At 37.4% G+C, this 26,628-nt stretch overlaps 1 protein-coding gene across 1 annotated transcript in view; it reads left to right on the top strand.

Moving 5' to 3' along the window:
- Positions 1-26,628, top strand: part of LOC150081103 (laminin subunit alpha-2-like) — a 707,948-nt gene that overhangs the window by 42,156 nt on the left and 639,164 nt on the right. The window contains exons 3-5 of the mRNA XM_090380924.1: positions 4,807-4,966; positions 9,794-10,036; positions 14,690-14,749. Coding sequence (XP_090237050.1) covers positions 4,807-4,966; positions 9,794-10,036; positions 14,690-14,749 — 463 coding nt within the window. The remainder of the gene's footprint in view (positions 1-4,806; positions 4,967-9,793; positions 10,037-14,689; positions 14,750-26,628) is intronic.

Raw genomic sequence — 26,628 nt, 5'->3', positions numbered from 1 at the left:
GAACTTAATTTCATTGAGGGCCTACACCTTATTCTTCAAGCTCTCATAAACACCCATCAGAATGAGTTGCTACCTAATATCCTACTACTCTTTACATTGAATACACACAGACTTTCCTCTTGGCTGTATCATGGCCTGTTCCACGTAGATCTGCGAGCATCAGACAAGTGGCACATTTCTTGAGGCCATGATTTATAGGATAGCTGCCTCCCTCACTTCACCTCAAAGCTATATTGTTAAAAACCAGATGAAACAGCGGAAATGGAAAATTAACAATGCCATATGGGCAAGCAATACGTAACCATAAATTATTTGTGATGAAACCAACCAGGTATGAAGAAATGGCATCCGAGAGAAGCCAGAAAGTGTGAAATGCCATGTAAGGTACTGTCATGACTGCAATGCCCTGAAGGTGTTTGTTATGGTAGTTTATCTTCTTTATGAATTATTTATTATATACAGTAGAACCTAGATAAGAAATTCTCACATAAGAGGTTTTCCCCTGTACTAGGTTTGGTTTCCTAAGTCCCAATTTCAACTCTATATATTGTAATGTATTATTTTCCCCCATGAAGTTTCTTGGTTAAAAAGTTTTTCCATATAAAACGTTTGTGATAAAGAATACACAGTGTATTATTATAATGACTTTTTCCCACTTAATACATTTTTTTAAATATGGAAATTCTTTATTTCTATATTTATTTCTTCACGAGTCGACCACGTGAAGAACAGTGAAGTATTTGCCATTAAGTTCTCAATGGTTCTGAATTATTTAGTGGATTGTAGTTGTGTCTTATTGTAATTGTGACCTTTAATGGTATGTTGAAAGCTGAACTTATAATACTGTACTTTTATTTATTTCTGTAGATTACCATTAGTATTTTTGGTAATTCTTTAAAGATTTGGTGCTTTGTACTCAGTGGTGAAACTACTGTATTGTCAGGTCTGCCATTGCAGAGGAGGGTTGTATTTTATATAATTCCTTTTTAATGCATTGTTTCAAATATATAGTAAAATGTTTTCTGTTTTAATGAGTAATTTATCTGTGTTTCTAGTAGTAGTAATGGCAAGCTTATATAGCATCAACTAAAGGGAAAAAGCCTACACAGTTCACCCATCCATACCCTCCAAGAATTTGCCTAATTCTTCCTTGAATTTATTCAACCCATCCACTTCCACAACAACACGTGGAATCCTGTTCCAGCAATCAACCACCCATTGACTGAAGGCAAACTTCCGCACATCTATTCCTGCAACCATCCTTCCTCAACTTGAATTTATACCCCCTCTTGTATAGTCTTTGTAAGTGGAAGAATGACATTAACATTCAGCTTACTCAATTCATTTAAGACTTTAAACATCTCAACCTAGATGGACAGTGCAATGATGAGTCAGTTTGGTGTGATATAAGCACTGGGAAAGCAAAAATGAGGGTAGGTGTTTGTTATAGGTCTAATGACTGAGAATAATGAATAACTATACAGAGAAATAGTGAGCCAGCAAATCAGAATGTCTTATAATGGGAGATTTTAACTTTCCAGATATTGACTGGAACTTGTGGGTTGGTCACCCTCACACTAGCAAGACTTCTGTGGATTTATTGGATGATTGTTTTCTACAGCACCATGTTGGAGAGGCAACCAGAGGGAGTAATACTCCTGATCTGATTATCAGCAGTGATTATTCATGCATTAGGAATTTACTCAAATATGTAACTTCCATCAAGGGAAAAGGGAAGGGTTTTTGCTTTCGTAAAGGTGACTATAGTGGCCTCAGAGATATTTTAAATTCAGTACAGTGGGACCAACTGATGATGTTACTAATATCAAATTTTAAATGGGAAGCATTGAAGGAATTAATCTTAGAAGCTACAAGGCTTTTCATACTACCTAAGAAATACTGTTCAAAGTTTAGGAACAAATGCATGTCAGATAAACTAATGCATATAAAAAATGCATCCCATGCATTTTTTATATGCATCCCATGTGCTGAAAAGTGGCAACACAGAAGCCTATGGGATATAAGCTGGTCTGTAATCAAGTCGCTTGTTTGTTTGTTGTTATTTGGTTTTTAGGCGCATTAGCAACTAAGGCCATATTGCTCCGGGGATATGCGGTGGTCATTCCCTGACCTTTCCGCATCTTCCATATTTGGTGGTGACGGGCTCGAACCCCGGTCTAATCAAGAAGAGTGTGCTACGCACTGCTGCTCCTTCCCACCTGGCTACGGAGTGGCCTAATCAAGTCGCAAAGGAGGTTAGGCAAGCAAAGGCAGATTACAAGAAATCTTGGGAAAAGGATGCAAAGAAAAACAGCAGACTTCTTTAATTATATAAACTCAAAGAAGGGGATGAATCAGGTTGGTCCGCTTGATATCGATGGTTTGACTATAGATGATCCTGCTCAGATTTCTGCCAAACTGAATGAGTATTTTGCATCTACATTCACACTTGAGCAATTCTGCAGAGAAGTGGGGAACAGAAGCTTATTAAACTCTTACAGGGAGCTAAATGATTTTGTAATAACAGAGTACAGTGGAGGAGAAATAGGGGTAGGTCTCCACGGACTGGAGATGTGCAAATGTTTGGGTGACATGAGCAATTACAGACCAGTTAGTTTGACTTCTGTTCTAGGGAAAATAATGGAGTCACTGGTTAAAGAAGCATTGCAGGATCATCTAGACACGACTGCAGTAATAATTCAGACACAGCATGGGTTTAAGGGGAAGTCTTGTCTGACCAATTTGATTGGATACTATGATGTGGTCACAAAGAAACTGGATGCAAAAAATAATTTTGATATCATATACTTGGATTTCAGGAAAGCTTTTGATACTGTGGCACATGGAAGACTACTGTACAAATTGGAGCAGTATGGCATTATGGGCAAATTGCTACAAAGGATAAAAGGATGATTGAGTGGGAGAAGACAGAGTATTAATTAATCAATGAACACTGCCCTTGGTGGATCAATGTTATTTGTGGAGTCTCCCAGGGTTCAATGTTGGATCCATTGTTGTTTTCTGCATTTATCAATGATTTTGATGAAGATATATGAGGCTTAATGTTGAAGTTTGCAGATGATACAAAGGTTGTCACAGTTGTTAATGACAGTATACTACTGAACAGGATCTAGAAAAGTTGGGCAGATGGGCTGAAAAGTGGGAACTGAAATTTAACAAATGCAAACTACTACATATGGGTAGCAGTAACCTCAGAGCAATGTACCAACTGTGTGGTGTTACACTCAGGATTGTGGAGAATGAAAGAAAGCTGGAAGTAATTGTGCAGTCAGATATGAAGTTTTCTAAGCAGTGTAGGCAGGCTGCCAGAACAGGTCATGGGGTCTTGTCAATGATATAAAGGAATTTTGCTAGCAGAGATAAGGAGGTCATTATAAGGTAATGGTCAGGCAACACCTTGAGTACTGCATACAGGTCTGGAGGCCTAATTTTAGGAAGGATATAGAGTTGCTAGAATGAATACAAAGGGCAACAACACTGGTGATGGGAACAAAGGAGTGCTCTTATGAAAAAAGGCTTAAGTTCTGCAAATTTCAGCATCTGGAGAGTAGGCACTTGTGACGTGATCTGATTTAGGTGTATAAGGCTTTTGAATGGGTTGAGCAGGCTCAATGCTGATGGGATTGTTCCTCTTGCTCAGATTATAAATCTGAGGGAACATCAACTCAAATTGAGGAAAGACAGTTGTCAAATAGATGTGTGGAAATTTGCCTTTTGGCAGCAGGTAGTTAATTGTTGGAACAAACTTCCATATGTTGTTGTGGAAGTTGATAGCTTCAATAAATTCAAGGAAGAAGTGGATAAACTTTTGGAGCGAATGGATGGGTGAAATGGGCAGGGTGTTTTTTTTTTTTTTTTTTTTGGCTGATGCTGTATAAGCTTCCTTTCGTGCATCTGCTGATGCTAATCAGATCTCCCTGCAGGTGCCTTGTCTCAAGACACCACAGTTTGCAGAACTGAAGCCTTTCTAGGTAAGGGCACCCTCTTATTCCTTTCAACAAGTCTCATTGTCCTTCTCTGCACCCATTCCAGCAGTTCTACATCCTATAGCAGACTCACAGGTAAATTACTCTTAGCTTATCATATTGTGCTTACATTATAAACACAATATGATAAGCTATGTGTAACTACAACATTTGTAACTTGTCACATACCATTAATGCACAATATGAAAATACAGAGTAATGGAATTTAAATTACTTACAGAAATGTGTTTTTATTCTGGGGTTTATTTTTTTTTAATTGCCATTACAAAGATGTATTGGTGGTTCATTTACTTCCCCCTGCATTGCAAGTTGTAGGAGTTGGAGCTACTCGAGACTCGTCTTTCAAGAGAGTGTAGAGCTTATTTATCTATTACAAAATGAAAACTTTCTTATTCCTATGTGATACCTACTCTCCTGATTTTGAATAGTGGCTTGTTTCTCCATTATGCAAACAGTGATGTATTAACAAACACGTTTTGTGGTTAAGTTCATATAATCAGTGCATATACTTACAGGGTTTCAAAGTCTGCTGCTGGTAAATACAAAAATATTAAGTTAAAATTGCATTGGGAGAACAAGTTATTGTGTTACAATAAGAAAGGAGAGGAAAATCAAATTTTAATATTTTTGGATTTTGGACATTCTGTTTATATTTGGTTTGTATTTGGTTGCATGAATCTTTTATAATTTTATTATATATTCTGTATTCAGTATAGATGTGAAAACTGATTGCTTGAAAGATAATAAATTAAGTTATTTTTAGGGAAAACTTTGTGAACAATAGCATTTATTTCTTTAGAGAACCACAGTGTGGTGTATGTGATGCTACTGGTGCTAGTTCAGATAAGCGTCATCCAATTGCGCATGCAATTGATGGCACAAATCAGTGGTGGCAAAGTCCAACTCTACAAAATGGGAAGCAGTATGAGTGGGTTACCATTACTCTGGATCTTGGGCAGGTAAACATTTATATAAGCATGTATATAAAGTTATTTATATAAGATTTAAATACTCATTGATTTTGTGTATTTTGTCATTTGCATCATAATTAATTTCATTCCATTCTATTTTCACATGAATGTAATTAAATGTTATTTATGCATTTGCTAAGTTAGCCAGTTGCATGAGTTGATTCTGTAAATAAATTGCTTTAATTAATTTAATAAATTAATAATTGCTAATAAACACCCACTCCAGCAACAAATCAAATGCCAAGTATCAAAGTTCATTGAACAAGGTCATAATATTACTTTGCTGAATCCCAAGTCATGTTGAAATATATGGAAATGAGCAAGCAGACAAAGCTGCTAAAGATGCTAACAGCAACATATCTGCATCCGAATACATTCCTTTCACAGACTACAAACAAGTTATTCATCACAGTGGGATACATCACTGGCAACAGCAATAGCAAGTCATAACCAATAACAATTGCATCAGATTAAAAGTTACTCCAACCATGGAAATCAAATCCAACATACTACAAAGCAGACGTGATAAAGTGATACGTGCAAAGTTAAGAATAGGACACACTCATTTTAGCCACAATCTCTTATGACAAGAGGATCCCCCTCTTTGTCTTACCTGCTACACACAAAGAGTAGAACATGTACTAATTACTTGTATCCAACTTTTGCAGCCGAGCAGCAAAACTCTTTTAGAGTTAATAACCAAGCATTACTTCTTCACTCTCAAAACCATATTGGAAGACAGTAAAAATATATAATTTATTTCCTCAAGGAACTTCTATAATCAAATATGAAAGCAAATATTATCTCTGTAGTAAGCTATAGACATTCCATGACCCTTGGAAATCATTTCCAGCAAAATACAAACATGAATAAACCTGCTGTATGAAACCCTCCAGGTGCATTTTAGCCACAGTAGCTCTTGCACAAAAACCTCAATTTCACCACAGCACTGCCTGCATTAAGCACAACGTAATTTAAAAGATGTCCACACATAACATACCATTTGACAAAGGCCCCAACACTACTCTGTAGAGGTAAGTAAAAAGAAAACTGAACCACTTGTTAGAACAACATAAATTGATGCTGCTCTGTTCAAATCCCTCAATCCCAACAGCTCAGAGGCCCCCTTTTCTTTTTGCCAATGTCAAAACCCACAAATCCAATTTCCCAGCTAGAACTGTTGTTAATGGCAAGTTTCATGCTAGCAACAGCATTTTCACCTGGCTAACCAGACTACTCATCAATATGTTCTCTAGGAATATCCACTCTGGCAGGAACTGGCAGATGTCATCAATGGCTTCTGCTGGTATAAGAAAGATATTCTTGCATCCAAGGACATAGACTTGATGTAACTATTGCCCCTCATGATGCAACTAAACCTATCAGACTCTGGACAACCACATCTACATTGGTTTGAACACTTCCATTATCTCTTGGAATGTGATTGATCTGTCTTATTTTTACCTTCAACAGTTTGGTTTGTATGCAGATCATGGGTCTCAGCATGGGAAACTTTCTCCTGACAGCAGTCTTTGTTAACCATTTGGTGGAGGAGGAGTGTCCAGAGCTACAACAGTTGTAGCCCATGGCTGTATGAATACATTGATGTTTTTTTTTTTTGGGTTTGGAGTCTGACCAACTTGATCCTACATTCCTCACCCTTCTTTGCTCTGGGTGCTGTCATTTTAACCAAGTCACTGTTTCATCCCTTTCTAATTGCCATCCCTTGGGAATTCAGTCCTACTGTAGTTTCTGGGTTCTCAACCATTTCCATTGAGACAGTCAGCTGTCACTGTTCCAGCCTATCTTTTGTGCCATTGCAGTCTTTCACTCTCCTGATCATATCAGCTGAGTGAAAGACTGAAACATTTAAATCCCCTGGGGGGGGATTAAACAGTTTAAATGGGAAGATCTGAATAATTTCAAATGGGAAGGCTAAATATTGAACAAAGTCTCCCATTTAAATTTTAAAATGGGAGATGTTCGATATAGACCTAAATGGATGCCAAACGAACTGGTGAGGTTAGTGATAGAGAAGAAAATGCATAAATTATCAGGGACCACAGAAACTTACAATAAGTACAAAGTAGTCTGCAGTAAACTAATGAGGAGGATTAGGCAGATTATGAGAAACTAAGGCAGATTATGAGAAGTTTTTGGCTAATAATGTGAAGAAAAGTACAAAATTTTTTGCATATGTTAACACTAGAAGAAAGACAAACTACATTGTTTTGTTAGATATGAAAAGCATAACTATTGATTGATCCTGTTCAGGCTGCTGATAAACTGATGTAAATATTTTGCATCTACATCATGCATGAAGTTTATAAGGGATGGAGTTACGATCCCTTAAATAGAATAAGAAGTATAAGTAAAGCTCCAAGTTATAACTAGGAGTTAAATAATTTTCTGATAACTAAGAGAAAAATGAAAGAGATTGTTGAAAGTGAATAAGGCACCTGGAGCTGACAGCATCTATCAGTCAAGCCAACTTTTAGCCATCATTATGAGAGTATCCTTGTGTTCAAGGGAAATCCCTACAGATTAGAAATATTCAAATGTCTTCTTTATTCACAGAAGGATCAAAAAGTGGAAAGTGTGAAATTACAGATCAGTAAGATTGACTTCTGTTCCAGAAAATATTATGGATTCCATGATTAAAGAATAATGCAGGATTATCTTGAAAGTACAATTGTACATCTATCACAACAGAGATTTGTTATGGAGACATTATGCAACCAGTGTGATTAGTTACTTTGATGCAGCAACAAAGAAATTGGAAGCAAATTATAATTTTGTCATCATTTACTTCTATTTCAATAAATACATCTGATACTGTTCCACATTAAAGACTTCTGTTGAAATTGAAGCAGTGTAGCATTAGGGACTAGTTTTTTTTTTCTATGGATAAAAAGACTTGAGTTTTAGGAACAGTGCTTATTAATGGGCACTGCTCTTCTTGGGCTAATGTTATGATTGGAGTTCTCTAGGGTTCATTGCTGAGCCCTTTGTTTTTAGTATTTATTAACAATATTGATGAAGACATCAAGTTTAATGTCAAAGTTTGCAGATGCTACAAAGGTTGGCAGAGCAGTTAATGACAGGAATAAAGGCATACTACCGTAACAAGAATTAGCCTAAAAAATTAGACAGCTGGGCTGGGAAGTGGCAGTTGAGATTTAATATTGATAAATGCAAGTACTGCATATGGGTAACAGTAATCTCATAATAACATACCAGTTGGATGGCACCACACTCAAGCTGGTGGAGAATGAAAGAGACCTAAGATACAGTCAGACAGGAAGTTCTCTAAGCAGTGCTGCTAGGATGGCTCATTGGGTTTTGGCAATAATGTATTACCTGCTGGCAGGAATTTTGCCAGCAGTGACAAGGAGGTGGTTACCCTGTTATCTAAGGCAGTAGTTAGGTACTATCTTGAGTACTATATACAGGTCTGGAAATTTAATTTTAGGAAGGATGTAGAACTGTTGGGATGGGTAGGGAAAAGAGTAACCAATCAGTATTCATGTGCCCATGGCTAATCTTGTTGAATACTCTTATCAAAAAAGGCTTCAGTTCTGCAAATTGCAGTGCCTAGGAACCTGCAAGGAGACCTGAGTGAAGTGTATAAGGCTTTAAATGGTTTAAGTAAACAAATTATAGCATCCTCATTATTCTTTCTTGGACAGCACACAAGGGGATATAAATTTAAATTGAAAAAGGATGGTTGCAGGATAGCTGTGAAAATTTGCTTCAAGTCAGTGAATAATTAATTGTTGGAGAAACCCTGGTCTGGTTTACTGAAGTGGATAGTTAGAATACATTTAAGAAAGGATTAGACAATTGTTAGAGGGGATGTACAGATGAGGTGTATAGTTTTTTATTTGAAGCTGTATAAGCTTGCTTCCTTGCATCATTTGCTAATACTGAATTTCTCTGTGTGTTGGTTAGTAATATTAATTTCTTTATTTACATTTTTTTTTATTAAGCTACTTTTTTACCTCATTAGAAGAAAAATGAGGAAAAAAATAGCATAATTGGGACCAAATGTAGGGAATTATGATGATAAAGCACATTTTGTGTGAAAGTTTATTGATTTCTACAGTAAATACACTACAGAACTTTCAGTACCAGTAACCTGGTACTGAAAGTTCTGTAGTTACTGGTACTGAACGTTCTGTACAGAACTTTCAGTACCAGTAACTAAAATGACATGATTCACATTAGAAGAGAACTTAAAACAGAACATCAAAACTGTCTTTGAGAATATTCTCACAACAAAATATCAAAATAAAATAAAAACAGCTTATAGCTGTTTTTATTTTATTTTGAAAACTAAGATACATTTGCTAAGATGATATATTAGCCACAAAAATAATATATCATCTTAATAAACAGCCTCCATAGCCAAGTGGTCAGGAGTGGGAGTGCAACAGCAAACGGTCTGAGTAGACCAGGGGTTCAAGCCCCTGACTACTAAATGATATGGTTGCTCTGCCAACCTGCACTGGACCAGCATGGCAGATTATGGTCCATTCCCTCAACATGACTTGTTGAAAAGGCTTTATCCTACAGTGGATTGACTTTTATTCAATCCACTGCAGGATAAAGCCTTTTCAACAAGTCATGTTGAGGGAATGCTATACTAAAAGTCATGGAAAATAAAAAATACTTATTAGCATATGTCATACTGTAGACAGCCTATGTGCTGTCTACAGTGTGACACTCTGTAGTCTTTTTAGGATTAAATTAATCTTATATTTGACCTGAACTACACTGAAATTTTAAAATTAACTACCTCTGTTAATTTTTTAGGTGTACCAAGTAGCTTATGTTATTGTAAAAGCAGCAATATCTCCTAGACCTGGTAACTGGATTTTGGAGCGATCTATAGATGGTATTATTTACAAACCGTGGCAGTACTATGCTCTCAGTGATACTGAATGCTGGGAAGTATATGGAATCCGTCCAACTGTTGGTAAGCCTCATTACCGGAGGGATGATGAAGTTATTTGTACCTCTTATTACTCCAAGCTTAATCCACTGGAAAATGGAGAGGTTAGTGTTTCATTTTCTAGTAGCAATGAATGGAATTCATAAAAAATGTTTTTTCTTTCATATTTTCATTAAAATTTATAACTTTGATTATTACATGCATTCAGATAGGGGCTTTTAACTATCCATTGGTAGCAAATAATTAATACATATAATCAGCACAATGCATTTTTTTCATGTATTTGACAGCAAAACATGCAATCTGTAAGCATCTTGTTTTACAATACAACATATAAAGGTCATTCAAATGAAAACAGCAAAACCAACATAAAATGCATATTTTGAGAAAAATTGTAGTAGTCTTGTATCAGAGTATCGATCAGTCTGTTGGCAGCACTCAGTACCCACATGGCATCATCTACCAGCATTATTTGAAAACAGCCTTGGGCTGACAAGCCTGCCCTGGAGGGCCAGAAAACAAAAACAGAAGAAAAAAAAGTGAAAAGTAAAAAAAAAAAAAAAAAAGTAAAGATATTTGTTATTTTTATTTCTATGTTAAATTAAAACTGTTAAAAAACAGCTGTTAATGCCACTTTTTTTTTTCTTTCTATTTTTGTTCATTGGCTCTTCGGGGCAGGCTTGTCAGTCCATATAAAAACTAAATAAGTAATTAATTAAAAAGTATGATCAGGTATTAGAATTTGGTTCAGTTTCAAAGGATGTTATGCCTTTTGACAAAAGCTGGAACCAGAAGTTGTAGATTGGGCAACAGTATAAGACCTGGGCCCAGTTTTTACAAGTGATAAGTGACAAACAACATGACGCACTTCTGAATCAATTAAAGCCAGTAATTTGAAAGAAATGTCTTCTGCCCTCAGGTATGTGCTTGAAGCGTGATTATGCAGTGGTGCACAAATGGCTTCCACACAAACTACAAAACTTCTTTTGAGGAATAAAGGCATTAGTGTAATGTTGAGGAAATGTGTTGAACATGATGGTACTACATTGATGAGTAATGTGCATAGTTTCCTTGTTTGTGAAATATAACTTAACTTTTGGGATTTTCATTTGTTTGACCTTCATATCTCAAACCTGTGAATTTCATACATTAAATCAAAAGTACTCGGTACTAAGGTTACCTGTACCTCGAATTGACTGCCTGTCCCTGGAATATCCTCAATTTTTAGTATTTGTCCCTGGAAAGGCCTGAAAATTGGTTATAAATGCTGTTATATTCTGAGAGCAATACTGTAATTTTGCTATTATAAGCAATCTAGCTCTTTAAAAGTAGTGAAGATGGAGGAAAAATTTAAATTACTTCTTGGATGGTTATTAACATTTGAAAATCACTGAAACTGTTTATGTATTCAAAGCAACATTTGAGTAGTAATTAATCGGATGTCAAGAAAATAGCAAATTGCAAGAAGCTGCTTTAGAAAAGTAGACAAATGTGTAAGAAAACTCCTGTGATGATAAAATGTTATATTAGGCATGTTTGTAACCATAAGAAATTTAGGACTAAAAAGCCTCTCACTGCAGAAAATTTCAACTGACATAAGTTAGTGCATTTTCATCATAGCTACCTGCCATTGGACCAACTAAAGGTGTACAAGTTACATCATTACATAACATATTGTGAAAACTTTCACGGTGAGTTTGCTTCTTATACTTCAAATAAGCAATGCTTCCCCACTAAGGAAGACTGTTGTTATTTATTTTCAATAGGTACCACCACCCAGTCTGGTTCAGGACTGGTAGTTTCTCATAACTGATAATAAGAATAAATAACAATGGTTGTCTTTAAAGGTATCTTACAGATTACCTCCCAAAAGGCAACAGCATCACAGGGAGTACTACAGAAACTTCCTGGGAAAGTTAAGAGAGGTTATCAAATTAAAGATTTAGGGGAAACTATCCAAAGGTGTCTGCCCCCTAGCTGACAATGCTCTTGCTTACATGGCTGTTCTCACAGTGCATTTTGCAATCAAATGTGGCTTTGAAAATCTGCAGAACCCACCTTATTCTCCTAACCTCCCACTTTCAGACTTCTTCCTCTTCCCTAAAATGAAGAAATTATTAGTGACCATTGATTTTGGACTGATGAGAAGGTAATTAATGAAGTGGAAGCTTGGTTTTCTGCTCAAAGTGAGGAATTCTTTTCAAGTAGCCTGAAAGTGCTTATATAGAGGGGGAAAATGTGTAGCTTTAGAAGGCAGCTGCTTAGAGAAGGATGAAGTTGACAGCCAAGTTTCAAATCCCTCACTCAAATATTTCTAGATGAGGGTAAATTGACTGCTCTTCATAGTATATTTATTGACTAATTATTGACTGCTCCTCACATATGCTATGCTGGATGATAAATAAAGATTGGTTAGATAAACAGCTTTTTATATTTCATCATGAAAAAATTCCCTGTATTTAATGTTATTAGTCACTAAATGTGGGATGCATATAAATTATCAGGTAACACAGAAGCCTATGGCAGATATAAGCTAGTCTGTAATCAAGTCACAAAGGAGTTTAGGCAAGTGAAGGCTGATCATGAGAAATCCTTGGCAAAGGATGCAAAGCAAAATAACAAAGACTTCTTTACTTATGTAAACTCTAGGTGGAAAGGGATGAATCAGATTGGTCCTTGTGATGTTGGTGGTTCTACTGTTGATGATCTTGCTCAGATAGCTGACAAACTGAATGAGTATTTTGCATCTACATTCACACATGAGGAATTCTGTAAGGAAAGGGAGGACAGAAGTTTACTAAACTCTAACAGGAAGCTAAATTTATTTTATAATAACAGAGAGCAAAGTGCAATAGAAGTTGTTGAAGTTTAACATAAAGGCACCTGGGGCAGATGGAATCTATCCAGTTATATTGAAGAAGGCAGTGAGGGAAATAAGCAACGCCTTAGCTATAATTATGAGAGCATCCTTAGATTAGAGGAGGTCTCCATGGACTGGAAATGTATCCCCATTCACAAAGGGGGTTCAAAGGGTGACAAATAATTATAGACCTGTTAGTTTAACTTCTGTTCTGGGGAAAATAATGGAGTCACTGGTTAATGAAGTGATGCAGGATCACCTAGACAAGACAGCAGTAATAGTTCAGACACAGCATGGGTTTGTCTGACCAATTTGATTGGATACTACGATGTGGTCACAAAGGAATTGGATGCAAAAAATAATTTTGATATTATATACTTGGATTTCAGGAAAGCTTTTGATACCATTGCACATGGAAGACTGCTGTACAAATTGGAGTGGTGTGGCATTAAGGGCATGTTTCTGCAATAGATAAAGGGATTGTTGAGTGAGAGATGGCAGAGAGTGCTAATAAATGGTCAGTGCTCTATGTGGACTTATGTTATTAGTGGAGTGCCCCCAGGGTTCAGTGCTGGGCCCATTGTTATTTTGTGTATTTATCAATGATATCGATGAAGGTATATCAGGCTTAATGTACAAGTTTGCAGATGATACAAAGGTTGGCAGGGCTGTTAATGACAGTAAAGACGGTATGCTACTGCAACAGGATCTAGAAAAGTTAGTCAGATGGGCTGAGAAGTGACAACTGAAGTTCAGCATTGACAAATGCAAAGTACTGCATATGGGTAGCAGTAACCCAAGAGAAACATGCCAACTGTGCAGTATTAAACTCAGGGAGGTGAATAATGAAAAAGACCTTGGGGGTAACTGTGCAGTCAGATATGAAGTTTTCTGAACAGTGTAGACTGGCTGCCAGAGCAGATTTTGGAGTTTTGTCAATGATATATAGGAATTTTGCTAGAAGAGACAAGGAGGTGATTATCCCTTTGTATAAGGCAATGGTCAGGCCACACCTTGAGTACTGCATACAGGTCTGGAGGCCTCATTTTAGGAAGGATGTAGAGTTGGAAGAACTAGTACAGAGAAAGGGCAGCAAGATTGCCAAGAGGAACAAAGGGGGTGCTCTTACCAAGAGAGGCTTGAGTTCAAGTTGTAGCATCTGGAGACTAGGCACCTGTGAGATCACCTGATCGAGGTGTATAAGGCCTTGAATGGTTTGAGCAGGCTCAATGCTGATGGGATACTTCTGCTTGCTGAGATTAAGAACTTGAGTGGGCATAGACTGAAATTGGGGAAAGACAGTTATAGAATAGCTGTGTGGAAGTTTGCCTTTAGCCAGCAGGTAGTTGATTGCTGGAACAGACTTCCATCTGTTGTTGTGGAAGTTGATAGCTTAAATAAATTCAAAGAAGAAGTGGACAAATGTTTGGAGCAAATGGATAGGTCAAGTGGAAAGGTGTTTTTTTTTTTTTTTTTTTTTTTTTTTTGTTGATGCTATATAAGCTTGTCTTCTTGCATCATATGCCTCAGCTAATGCTAAATATAATCAACTTTTGTAAATCCAGTGTGATTACATTAAGCAGATGTGTGCAGAGGCAGTAGCAAGAAAGACAGTGGGGTTGGAATGGGATAGAGATGGAGGGTTTGAAGATAGCAGATAAAATTGCACAGACAGTGAAATTTGCTGAAAATGAATTTTTACATTAACAGTAAAGGCAACATCTTATACTGAGATTCATAGTTTAAAATCCATGTTATTAAATTATAAATAATGTGTAACAAAAAAAAAAAAACAACCATATCATAAATTTTTTGAAATGTAAGAAAATGGAAATTTTCTTACAGAAAATGAAAGTGCAAGAAAATAAATTTTGTATAATATTTCCTTTTCTTCCAGATACACACTTCATTAGTTAATGGGAGGCCAGGTGCTGATGATCCCAGTGATAAATTGAGAGTAAGTCCTAAACAAATGGAAGAAGTTCCATTTTAAGCCTTTTTTAAGTGAGTTACCAGACAGTATGAAGCCATCTGCTAGAAATTTGGAAGTTTATAAAAATTTTAAAAATATGTACATAAATGCTCTGAAATATTAATTGAGCGCCTTCTCACATGTGTAAGATGCCTAATTAATATTTAAAAGATTGTTATCCCCAAAAAAATTCTGATGAATTTTTGTTGCCATACACTTATTGAAGGAATGAATGGACAATATAATGGATCTGTAAGAAAGTTCTTTGTTAAGAAAATTTTGCTTTCTTAGTTTATCCTATTATTTTCACTGTCCTTCTGTTTACTGATCTGTATGTAACATCTTGGCTCCCAGTGGATAGGTGGATTTTCATGGAGTTTTATATTTAACACTTTTAAAACAATTCGTTAAGTAATCTCAACCTTCATTAAGGGTGGATGAATAGAAATCTGGCAGTTATTTCTGTGTTTTGTTTTGTTTTTTTCCCCTCTCTCGTATGTATCACAGCTTATCTACATACTGTATGTATTATAGCTGAAGTACTGAATATTGTTTGTTGCCATTCACTTATTGGAGGAAAGAATGGACAATATAATATATCTGTAAGAAAGTTTTGTTTAATCACTGTGCATAAGAAAGCTCCTCTGTTTTCTTCTAAACAGAGGAGGTTTTTTTTATCAATTTGCTAAATGTATGTATAATGAATCATATCATTTATTACACCAATCAGCAAAATTCATGTTGTTTTTTAATTTTTATTAAAATCTAGGAATACATTACAAAAATGTTGACTGCATTATGTGCTGCTATTTGTTTATTTCATTCAATAAAAGGGGGAAAAACTTGTGGATGCTGGTGACTGTGGTTATTGTTGATTTACAGCCATGAAAATTTCTTTATTTTGATTAAATTTGTCAGTTGTAGTGAGGCAGTAAGGTATGCATGACAAAGTTTTTGAATATTTGTAAGTGTTAGGCCTAGCATGTCTGGCTAAGTGTAATCCTTATCCTTCAGACTTTTTCTACAGTAATTTCAGGCAGTTAAGCTTAGATTAACTGCCTGAAACATCTTGTTAAGCCATTCTTATTCTGCTGGCTTTACTTATGTTAATTCTTGTTTTTAGAAAATCTGACACTGCAAACTTCGATGGAAGATTAAGTTGGAAAAGATGGTAAAATTTTGCATATTGACATTTCTAATGAGAGTAATTTGGAGATTTTCTTAAGAAAATTGTGACTACACAGTCCTTTTGGACCCCACATTTGCATTAACAGTCAACCTTCTCCCCATGAAATTACTCCTCAATGTGGGCCTCTGTACATGGTGAGGGGACCACTAGTGAGCTACTGGCCACTGGTATCCAGCACCATACATCATTGGAATACACCAGAGTTACATCATTGGAATCTGGCATGTGCAGCCATTAGGTGGTAGATGATTTTCATCAACCGGTGAAATACCACCACTTTGCTTATTTGGAGGCTTGAAGTGGCGAAACCCATGTTTAGTCTCTAGAGCAAAGTTTCCGACACCCCCCTCCCCCCATACTTCTCCTTCAACCCATGCACGGTACTAAGTACTATAGGTTTTGATACCTTTCGTGTTTGGGGTTTTCATAAAAAAAAAAAAAAATGTGCTATGACCTGTAGAATCTCAAAAAGGGAGATATTGGTGGTTGAGGGAGCCCAGCCCTAATGCACCACTTTGGTCCCTGCTTTGACAAAATGGAAGGTCCCAGCCGGCCTGACTGGGATCGATCAATGGGTGGTTTTTACTAGTAGGATAAACTGCATTCCAATAGGTCTCTTTCTCTTTGTTCCTCGAACAGGGTCAAGACTTACTGGAAATGTGGTTTTGATTAGTGTCATATCTATATTTCCAATAAGTTTCTTGGTGTCCGATTCACATATGCAATTCCTACAAGTTCAAGAGTGGGTGTCCCCTCCTAGTGCTCCTTAGGGCATCAGAAATTATTTTGCTTTTCTGAGTAATTTAAATCCATCTTCTTCTGAAGGCACCAACAAGGCCCCTATTTAATTTGTCAGTTGACACTGACAGTACTGCTGCAAAAAGATCCAGAATTGAGGATGTGCTGCTATCAGTGATATTACTTTCCTCATTCCACTGGAGAGCAGGCAGTTGGGAAAGTTTCACCCTTCTTCATGCAGAATGGATTAGAATGGCTGGCAGGATTTTCAAAATCTGTGAAAAGATTGCATTCTTAGAGACCTTTTTAGTTAAAGCTTCATGTCTGAAACATGCCCAGCAAATTCTGAAACCTTTATTGATACTGAGAATACCTATAATTGTAATCCCACCCCATTGAACTCTTCACTTGGTATCATATGAGTGGGATCTTCTTTATATCTCTGAAGAAAAGATCTACTCTGAATTGAAAGATCAATTTATGTCAGCTGTCAAGGAAATATCGATGCAAAAGGATCAGAATCTCATTCCTACTCAAGTTCCTACTCAATACCCTATTGGCCTCCAAGTTCCATCAAGGCAGGCTGCTTAAACTGCCAGTAAGAATTTACATTCCAAATCCAATGAGATATGTTAAGTGCCAAAATTATGGCCACTCACAAACAGCCTGTCATGGTAACCCTCCCTGGGTTTGATGTGGTGCCAAAGCCCACGAGAGGAAGGAATGTTCAACTTTAAAGTTAATTTGTACAAATTACCAAGGAGAGCCCCCTGCATACTCTTGAGCATGCCGGAAATGGAAGGAAGAGAAAGAAATTCAAATACTGAAAACAGGATTGAACATTTTCTATCAAGAGGCCAGAAGATCATCCAGCCTTTAAATAGCAGCAAGTCCTCATACACTCATGTTTCTGAGAAGTGTAGTATCAGGACATACAAAATGGAGATGATCATACCACCATCTGAGTCATTTACTCCCATTTCATGCTATTTGCTAAGCTTGCAAAAACCCACACATAAGAAACAATTGGCAGTCACTCCTATATCTGCCTCTTCATGCTTCACCCTTAACAAAAAAGTGGTACAGATAAGATTAAATAACTAGAAGTACCCCCATAACACAATAAAACATAGATATTGAGATTAAAGAGGAACGAGACAATTTAGCCTGGGAACTTTTTGTAGTGGAAGAAATGGACAGCATCCATATCGATAAGGGTAACCACATGTTGGACAAGATTTTGCAGCTCCAGTGAATGCTAAGTTTTTAATTATACAGTATTTAGCTGTTTTATTGACTTGTTATATTAAATTATTTTCTATAAGTAGCTTATAATCCTAGTCAAATTCCTTGGTTTCTTTTAAATTTAAATAGTGATTTTGAAAGTTAATACTTAAGTGTCCGTAGATTTATGATTCGTAACTTGCCGCCATTGTTATATACTATATAACGTTATGCTATCTATCCTGAACTAGATAGCATAAGATTTAACGTAAAACTAGATAGCGAAACATGTTGTTGATGGGGTTTAAGTGCAATGGCTACTTAGGCCATATTGCACTTCAAACATGAGCACTATATTAGAAATCTGTAGTATTATCAATTAATCAGTAAAATTTATTAATCTTATTAAATTTCATTGTCAATTAAAGTGTATGTAAATGGAATCGTGACCCAGACTAAAGCAGCAAAGCAATGCTCACAGATTAGCATGATTACTGTGGCTCGGGGGAGAACCAAAGGTGGCGATTCTCCAACACATCACAGTCTAAAAAAAATGCTAAATGTGAAATGTTTGCAGACCTGTCTAGAACAGGACATCATCTAGCCAAGGAGGATGTCTTTGTGTGTGCTAGATGCAGAGACTGTGAAGAAATTAGGTGACAACTCAGCATTCTGATGGACATCTATGAGAATTTGAGGTGTAGGGTAATTAATAAGAAAGGCCCATCAAGCACTCAGCTGCCTAACTCAATGCCAGAGCTCACTCTTGTGCATCAGGCAACACAGCGGCAATCTCCAAGGCAGAATGTGCTGGTCCCACAGGAACTGGTTATTGTTGGTGACTCTTTTGTCGGGGAGATGGGGTATATATTGTGCAAAAAGGATAGATGGAACAGAACCAGGGTGTCTGCCAGGGACAAAAGTTGATGTTGTAGCGCAGATATCATCTTTTAAGGGCACAAAAGGTGATATTGTTGTACATGTTGGCACTAATGACTTTAAGAGAAGTGAATCTGCAGATTTACTTAACAAGTACAGGTCAATGCTGGAAAAAAGTCGTGAGTTGGGGATAAATTTGAAAGTGTCTGCAATTCTGCCCAGACACAATAGGGAGGGAGTATATGATGAGAGCCTTGTCAATCAGTTCAGCACTGGAGAGATTGTGCAAGGTTCACGGGGTAGATTTTTTTTTTTTTAGCGTGGTCTGTGCTTGCTAACAGGAGAGACTGCTACTACATGGATGGAATATACTTAAATAGAAAGGGTGCAAGAATATTTGCTGATGCTATTGAGGCAGTGTTAGGTGGATCAGAAAACTGCTAGCTTGGTGGGATTCACAGATTAAAAGATTAACAGTAGCCATAGTGAGAGGTGAAAGCAATTCTTGCACTGCTTCTATTGTAATGAGCAACAGGCTAGAGAGCAAGTTGCTGGGGATTTCAAGAGCTGCTGGGAGTCATCATGGAACAAGTAAATACATGGGCTGTGTTAGGGTAACTAAGAGTAAGAACAGGTGCATATATACTCCTCTCCCCCCCTCCTGGCAAAAAATATAGAAACAGAAAATAAAGCCATAATTACTATCAAGGAAAAAGAAGAGAATGAAGAAACATGGCAACAGAAAACAAACAATAGTAACAGAGAGAATTCCCAATGCAGATGAAGTGGAAATTGTTGCAGCAAGAGGTAGGCAACTAGATAACGTGAAGAAAAATAAATTATAACAAAAATTGGGAAACAAAGTACAACTGGCTATACTTTGATGAATATTGCAGTGGAGCATCTGGTAAGTTTTGCTAGTTTTCTAAAAAATGACTTGAACATGCTCCAAAAAAACCGGAGGCATATTTATTACCATGCCTTTCAATAATTTCTGGCAGGCAAATGGAAAAACTGGTAAGCTTGAAAAAATAATTCTGAGAAGCATGCAAAATTCATTTACAAAGATTGCAAAAAACAGAAAAGTGATAATCGAAAATCTGTGTGCTTTAATTTAGGGTTTATATTTTTTTTGGCTAAAGAGATACTTCACTCAATTAAATATGAACCGTTAATTAAAAAAATAATACTTAAATGTGATGAAGCCCTAAGCACCTGGTTAGAAGAGCAAAGTAGCCGTTCAACACATATCAGTAAAGCAACTTGATCCAACTTTCTTTCATGAATTGCCGAAATACTTGAAAAGCATGATGTAAAGAAAATGAAAGGTAAATACTTCTTTAATGGCCAATGAATTCAACAAGGGGATCACATCTGGTGAGTATGGGCTTAGTACACCCAGGGTCCTGAGCTGGATATCATCATTCTTCTCTTTTTTGGTGATTCCCTTGTGTCTCTCTCTCTCTCTTAGGGTAACTTGGAAATTTTTTTTTTTGGCTGGTGCAGCATAAGCCTCAGGCTTCCTTGCACCATACAGCTAATAATAATAATAATAATAATAATAATAATACTTCCATGTACACCAATGCTAGAAGTATAGTAAATAAATTTGAAGTGCTGATCAAGGCATCAAAGGTTGATATTGTTGGGATATCAGAGACATGGTATCACATAAATATAAGCAGTGCAGAATTGGAATTTGGGGAGTACAATGTGTACAGGAAGGAAGGAGGGGTTATGCTGTTAGTTAAGAAACACACAAAATCTGAGGAAGAGCATCCAGTTGACATGGGTGGACAGTGCAATGTTGAGTCAGTTTGGTGTTACATAAACACTGGGAAAGGGAAAATGAGAGTAGTAGTGTGTTATAGGCCCAATGACTCTGATGAGTACAATGAACAGTTGTGCAGAGAAATAGTGCATCAGTAAATCAAAATTTCTTGTAATGGGGGATTTTAATTTTCAGATATTGACTGGAACTTATAGGTCGGTCATTTGCATGCTAGCAAGACTTTTGTGGATTTATTAGAGGACTGTTTCTACAGCAACATTTTCAAGGGGCAACCAGAGGGGGTAATAATCTTGATCTGATTATCAGCAGTGATAACTCATGCATTAGGAATTTTCAGATAAAGGAACCACTAGGTGACAGTGATCACAGTCTATTGATGTGGAATTTACTTAAAGATGTAACTACCATCAAGGGTAAAAGGGAAGGGTTTTTGTTTTCATAAAGGTGACTACAGTGGACTGAGGCAGTTTTAGAATTCTATACAGTTAGATCAACTGATATTAAAAACAGTGAATTCTAAATGGGAGGCCTTCAGGGAATTAATCTTGGAAGCTACTAGGCTTTTCATACCAACTAAGAAATACTGTTCAAGATTTAGGCCTAAATGGATATCAGATGAACTAATTAGGCTTGTGGGATGCATATAAATTTGCAGGTATTAAATTAGTTGAGGCATATGATGCAAGAAAGCAAGCTTATACAGCACCAGCAAAAAAAAAAAAACAAAACAAAACAACAACCCTTTCCATTTCACCCATCCAGTCACTCCAAATGTTTGTGTAGTTTGGCCTTAAATTTATTTAAGCTATCAGCTTCCACAACAACAGATGGAAGTTTGTTCCAGCAACCTATCAACTACCTGCTGACCAAAGGCAAACTTCCACATATATTCTACAATTGTCTTTCCTCAATTTTAATCTATGCCCCCTCAGGTTCTTAAGCTGAGCAAGCAGAAGTATCTCATCAGCATTGAGCCCTGCCAACAGCCCAAATTAACAGCCCTGCCAAATGTGTATCATCTGAAAACTTGGCCTGATATACCTTCATCAATATCATTGATAAATATACAAAATAACAATGGGCCCAGCACCAAACCCTAGGGGACTCTGCTAATAACATTAGTCCATGTAGAGCAGTGTCCATTTATTAGCACCCTCTGCCATCTCCCACTGAACCATCCTTTTATCCATTTCAGTAACTTTCCCTTAATGCCATACCACTCCAACTTGTACAGCAGTCTTCCATGTGCAACAGTATCAAATGCTTTCCTGAAATCCAAGTATTTGATATCAAAAATATTTTTTGCATCCAGTTCCTTTGTAACCACGTCATAATATCCAATCAAATTGGTCAGACAAGACTTGCCCTTAACCGTTGATCCCATGCTGTGTCTGAACTATTACTGCTGTCTTGTCTAGGTGATCCTGTATCACCTCTTTAACTATTATTTTCCCTGAAACAGAAGTTAAACTAACAGGTTTATAATTATTTGTGTCACCTTTGAACCCCCTTTGTGAATTGGGGATACATTTGCACATCTCCAGTCCATGGGGACCTCCTCTGACTCTAAGGATGCTCTCATAATTATGACTAAAGGTTTGCTTACTTCACTTGCTGCCTCATTCATTATAACTGGATAGATTCCATCTGCCTCAGGTGCCTTTTTTATGTTTAACTTCAACAATTTCTCCTCCACTTTGCTTTCAGTTATTAGAAAATCACTTAGCTCTCCGTTAGAGTTTGATAAACTTCTGGCATTCCCCTCCTTGAATAACTCCTCATGTGTGAATATAAATTCAAAATACTCATTCAGTTTATCAGCTACTTGAGCAGGATGATCAATAGGCAAACCATCTATGTTAAGTGGACCAATCTGATTCATCCCCTTCCTTCTAGAGTTTACATAAGTAAAGAACTCTTTGGTGTTTTTCTTTGCATTGTTTGCCAAAGCTTTCTCGTAATCTGCCTTTGCCTGACTAACCTCCTTTGTGACTTGATTACAGACTAGCATATATCTGCCATAGGCTTCTGTGTCGCCTTATAATTTATATGCATCTCATGCATTTTTCTTCTCTGTCACAAGCCTCATTAATTCATCCGATATCCATTTAGGCCTGAACCTTGAACAGTATTTCTTATTTGGTATGAAAAGCCTAGTAGCCTCCAAGATTAAGTCCCTGCAGGCTTCCCATTTAGAATTCACTGTTGGTAACATCATCAGGTGATCCCACTGTATAGAATTTAAATCTGTCTGAGACCACTTTAGTCACCTTTACAAAAACAAAAACCCTTCCCTTTACCTTTGATGGTGGTTACATCTTTAAGTAAATCCCACATCAGTACACTATGATCGCTGTCACCTAGTGGTTCCTTTATCTGCAAATTCCTAATGCTTGAGTCATCACTGCTGATAATCAGATCAAGGGTATTACTCTCTCTAGTTGCCTCTCGAACATGTTGCTGTAGAAAACAATTCTCCAATAAATCCAAAAAAGTCTTGCTAGTATGCAAGTGAACAACCCACAAGTTCCAGTCAATATCTGGAAAGTTAAAATCACCCACAACAAGATGTTCTGGTTGTTGTGGACATGGTACTCAGAGGGAGTACCTGGCTCCACCGCGTACATTCCCTATTCTCCGGGCATTTCGCAACCAATAGCCTGCATCTTACGGTCGGTCACACCAAATACGTTGTGTGCAGCTTCCAGGTCGGAAGTTGCACACAGTGATGGCGGTAGTTAAAGACCCTGTTGTGGGAGTTGACAACAGTGGGGTTGTCTACAAAATTCAGTGTCTGGATTGTGGGGGATGTTACGTAGGTGGGACTAAGCGCAGATTACGCGATAGATTGGGGGAACATAGCAGGATGCTTAGATTGGCTAATGTCTCGGAGTCGGCTGTGGCAGAACATGCCTGGGATAACAGCCGAAGGAGCTGTAATTACAGATAAGGTAGAGGGTTTCTGGAACCCTGAAATGGCTGGAGAGCCTAAGGATTTGTTCCTTGGGTGATCATAGCCCGAATAGGGATAAGGGTTGTAGGATTAATGTAATTTTTGAGACCGTTATCCTGGATAGGGATGAGCATTTTAAAGTTGTACAGCCCTGAGCCACTTCCAGTGCTGATATACAGGAAACGGAGCATGTGCAGGTACCATAGTACACACCCTGGGTCTGCTGGGAAGGCTTAGTACTTTATAATGAGTTGTTGATGCAGCACTAGTTATGTTGAGAAAGGCAGCAGATGCTGCCGAAAGCTTCAGTTTTAGAGTAGTATGAGTTTAATGCTTTTAATGTATAATATTTTTATATTTTTATTATTTTAATAGATTCATATGATTTATTGTATTTTAAATTATATTATATTTTACAGTTGATTTTATGTATTTTATTTATTTATTTTTTTTGTAATTTAATTTTATCTATGTTTAAAGTTATAATTGGTCAGAGTTGGCATCATTAATTATGGATAGATTTCCTGACCACAGAGGCCTTTTTAGTGAATTATAGGTGTATGTATACTTGCATGTACACCAATGCTAGGAGTATAGTTAATAAATTTGATGAGCTTCAAATGTCAAGACATCAAAGGCAGATATTGTTGGGATATCAGAGAAATGTGGGACTGGTGTTAGAAGCAGGTTGCTAATGTGGTAAGTTACCACTTGTGGATTATGTCTTGGATTATGGGTTTGATGCGTGCACATGACCAGGACTTCAATGATTGCTACTTTAGGAAGGCAAGATTCACCTGTAAAGTAATTAATTTTTTGAGTATTTGGTTGGCTAGGTGATTTGTTAGGATTATGACAAGTTAAAATTTCTAGATCAGTGAATTGGGTTGGTAAATTGGTCTTGTGCTGTTGAATGGCTCTCATCTGGTTTGGAAGGATCACAAATATTGTAGCATCTGTCTTTGATTCACTTCAGAGCAGATGCTGGTTTATTCGGTTTATTGATAACATATTTTTGGCTCTGTTCCCCTGGGTAGCATTATTTCTGACAATGTAATATTTTAAATTGCAGCACTGTTAGTGATCTGGACCTGTTTCACAACTATTTAATCATTAGCACAAGACATTTGGGATAGGTGTTGAGATGAAATCATTATCTCAACCTTGCACCTTGCATTGCACTGGTAATTTGTTACTGATTGCCATGGGTGTTTCATCATCACTATGAAGCCTATCTGTAGGGAGGTTCAACTTGATTTTATTGTTACTTGCAGTTCATCCAACAGCATGTCTTCTTGGGAAAATAGTTGATTAATTATTAGCCATGATATTCATATCAGTATTTTTAAACATGTTACTTTTGACTGGCACACGTGATTACATATTGTCAGTCTTTCCAGTTGCTTCAGGGGGGATTTACTACTAGGCACTGTTTTAGATTCAGGTCTGACACCTTCAACTACAAAGTGACAAAATGAGATCCGAGTTGCTAAACAGTGCGTCACCTGTAACACCTACCTGATATTAAGGTATTTTCTGTGAAGAGTTAGTGATGAGACTTATCCTAGAAACTTCTTCTGATGAAGACATCAGCAAGATAATTGAATGTTCAAAGGTCCAGGAGTTTGAGATGGAAGTTGATAGACCTTTCAGGCTATTGCAAAAACTTGTTATATTTGACTTGGATAAGCAGGTGAGCAACATCTACTGGAGGAGTGGTCATGCAATCTGAAAGGATCGGTCTTAGCCAAAGAACAGTTCAGATCCACTGTACAAGTCCTTGCTTGGAACAGAGTCAAGGATGAACAGGTATATAATTTTGTCATTCAGTGTCCTGGATCAGTTCAAAAGATCTTGAGTAGGGCATGAGTTTTTGTCGATTGGTCTTTGCACAAGGTGTGGGACCTCTTGGTCTTCGTGTAGTGCTATCACTGCTTAGCTTTTGGCCATATAACCAGATACTGTCTCCAGGCCTACTTGTGAGCAATACATGGCCAGAGATCACTCTTTTTGACGGTGTCCCAAAATCAATCATGCTTAGAGTTGTGTGAACTGCTGGAGGTGGAAGCTTCCTCTGGGGCATGCAACAGTAGATAGGAAATTTCAGAATATGAGCAATTGTTAGATGTGGTTCACTGAAGAACAGATTATGGGTGGTTAGCTCATAATATGGTACTCTGTGGACTGGATTGCCCAGTAGTGCTGTCTGGGAGTGAGTGAGAAACTGATTGACTTTTACTGGTGGCCAATTGGTGCTCCGGAGTGTGTTGCTGTTGCCTCAGATGACATCTTGAGGCTGTGCTGTTGTGAAGGCTGGGGATGCCTGGCTCTGTGTGCTTAACTATCTGTTATGTTATCAGTGATATGATAGCCCATTACTGTTACCATCTTAAGTGTGATGACCAAATGGCACTGCATTGCCTGTTTGAATTGAGGACTATGAAATGTGACTGTCCATTACTGATATCTCTTCTAGCTGTTGATCTGACCAATAGAACAGGTTGATTGATAAGTGAGCACTGGATAGTAGAAAACTACCTCCTTATGGTGTGGGGTGAGATGTCCCCGTCCCTGCCACGAGTCCAAAGGTCAGAAAGAGGCCAGTTCTGATAGAATTGGACTTATTTAACATTTTGTTTTGTAGAATGGTCTTTGCACCAAGTGCAGGACCTCTTGGTTCTCTTGGCACTCTGAGGGTGAGTGGACCCAGTGGTTCCACCTGTGGGTGGTTGTATGCTGACTGGCATTAATCAGTGGTCCTCATGGTGCTCCTGATGGGCTGTTTTGCCTTTTAGCTCTTTGAGGTAGTGAGGTTCCTGGCCCTGGGTGATGATCCAGTGGGACTAAGGGCTGTATCAGTAGTGTCATCCACTACTGTAGATAACAAAGTGTGTTGACTATGGCAGTGTTTTGCTATGTCTGCTTGAGGATTTTAGGTAATGATTGTATGTTGCTGATGTGATTATCCAGTAGGATTGATCTGTGAGCAATAGATTGACTTGCCTCCTCATGGTGGGGACAGTAACTTGTGGTGTGGGGTGTGATGTTCCCATCCTCACCACAAGGCTAAAGCTTTGCTGCCCTCATGC

This window comes from Mastigoproctus giganteus, chromosome 9, assembly GCF_048544385.1.
Source record: "Mastigoproctus giganteus isolate SK-2022 chromosome 9, ASM4854438v1, whole genome shotgun sequence".
Lineage (NCBI taxonomy): Eukaryota > Metazoa > Arthropoda > Arachnida > Uropygi > Thelyphonidae > Mastigoproctus > Mastigoproctus giganteus.
This window is presented reverse-complemented; position numbering and strand designations above follow the sequence as displayed.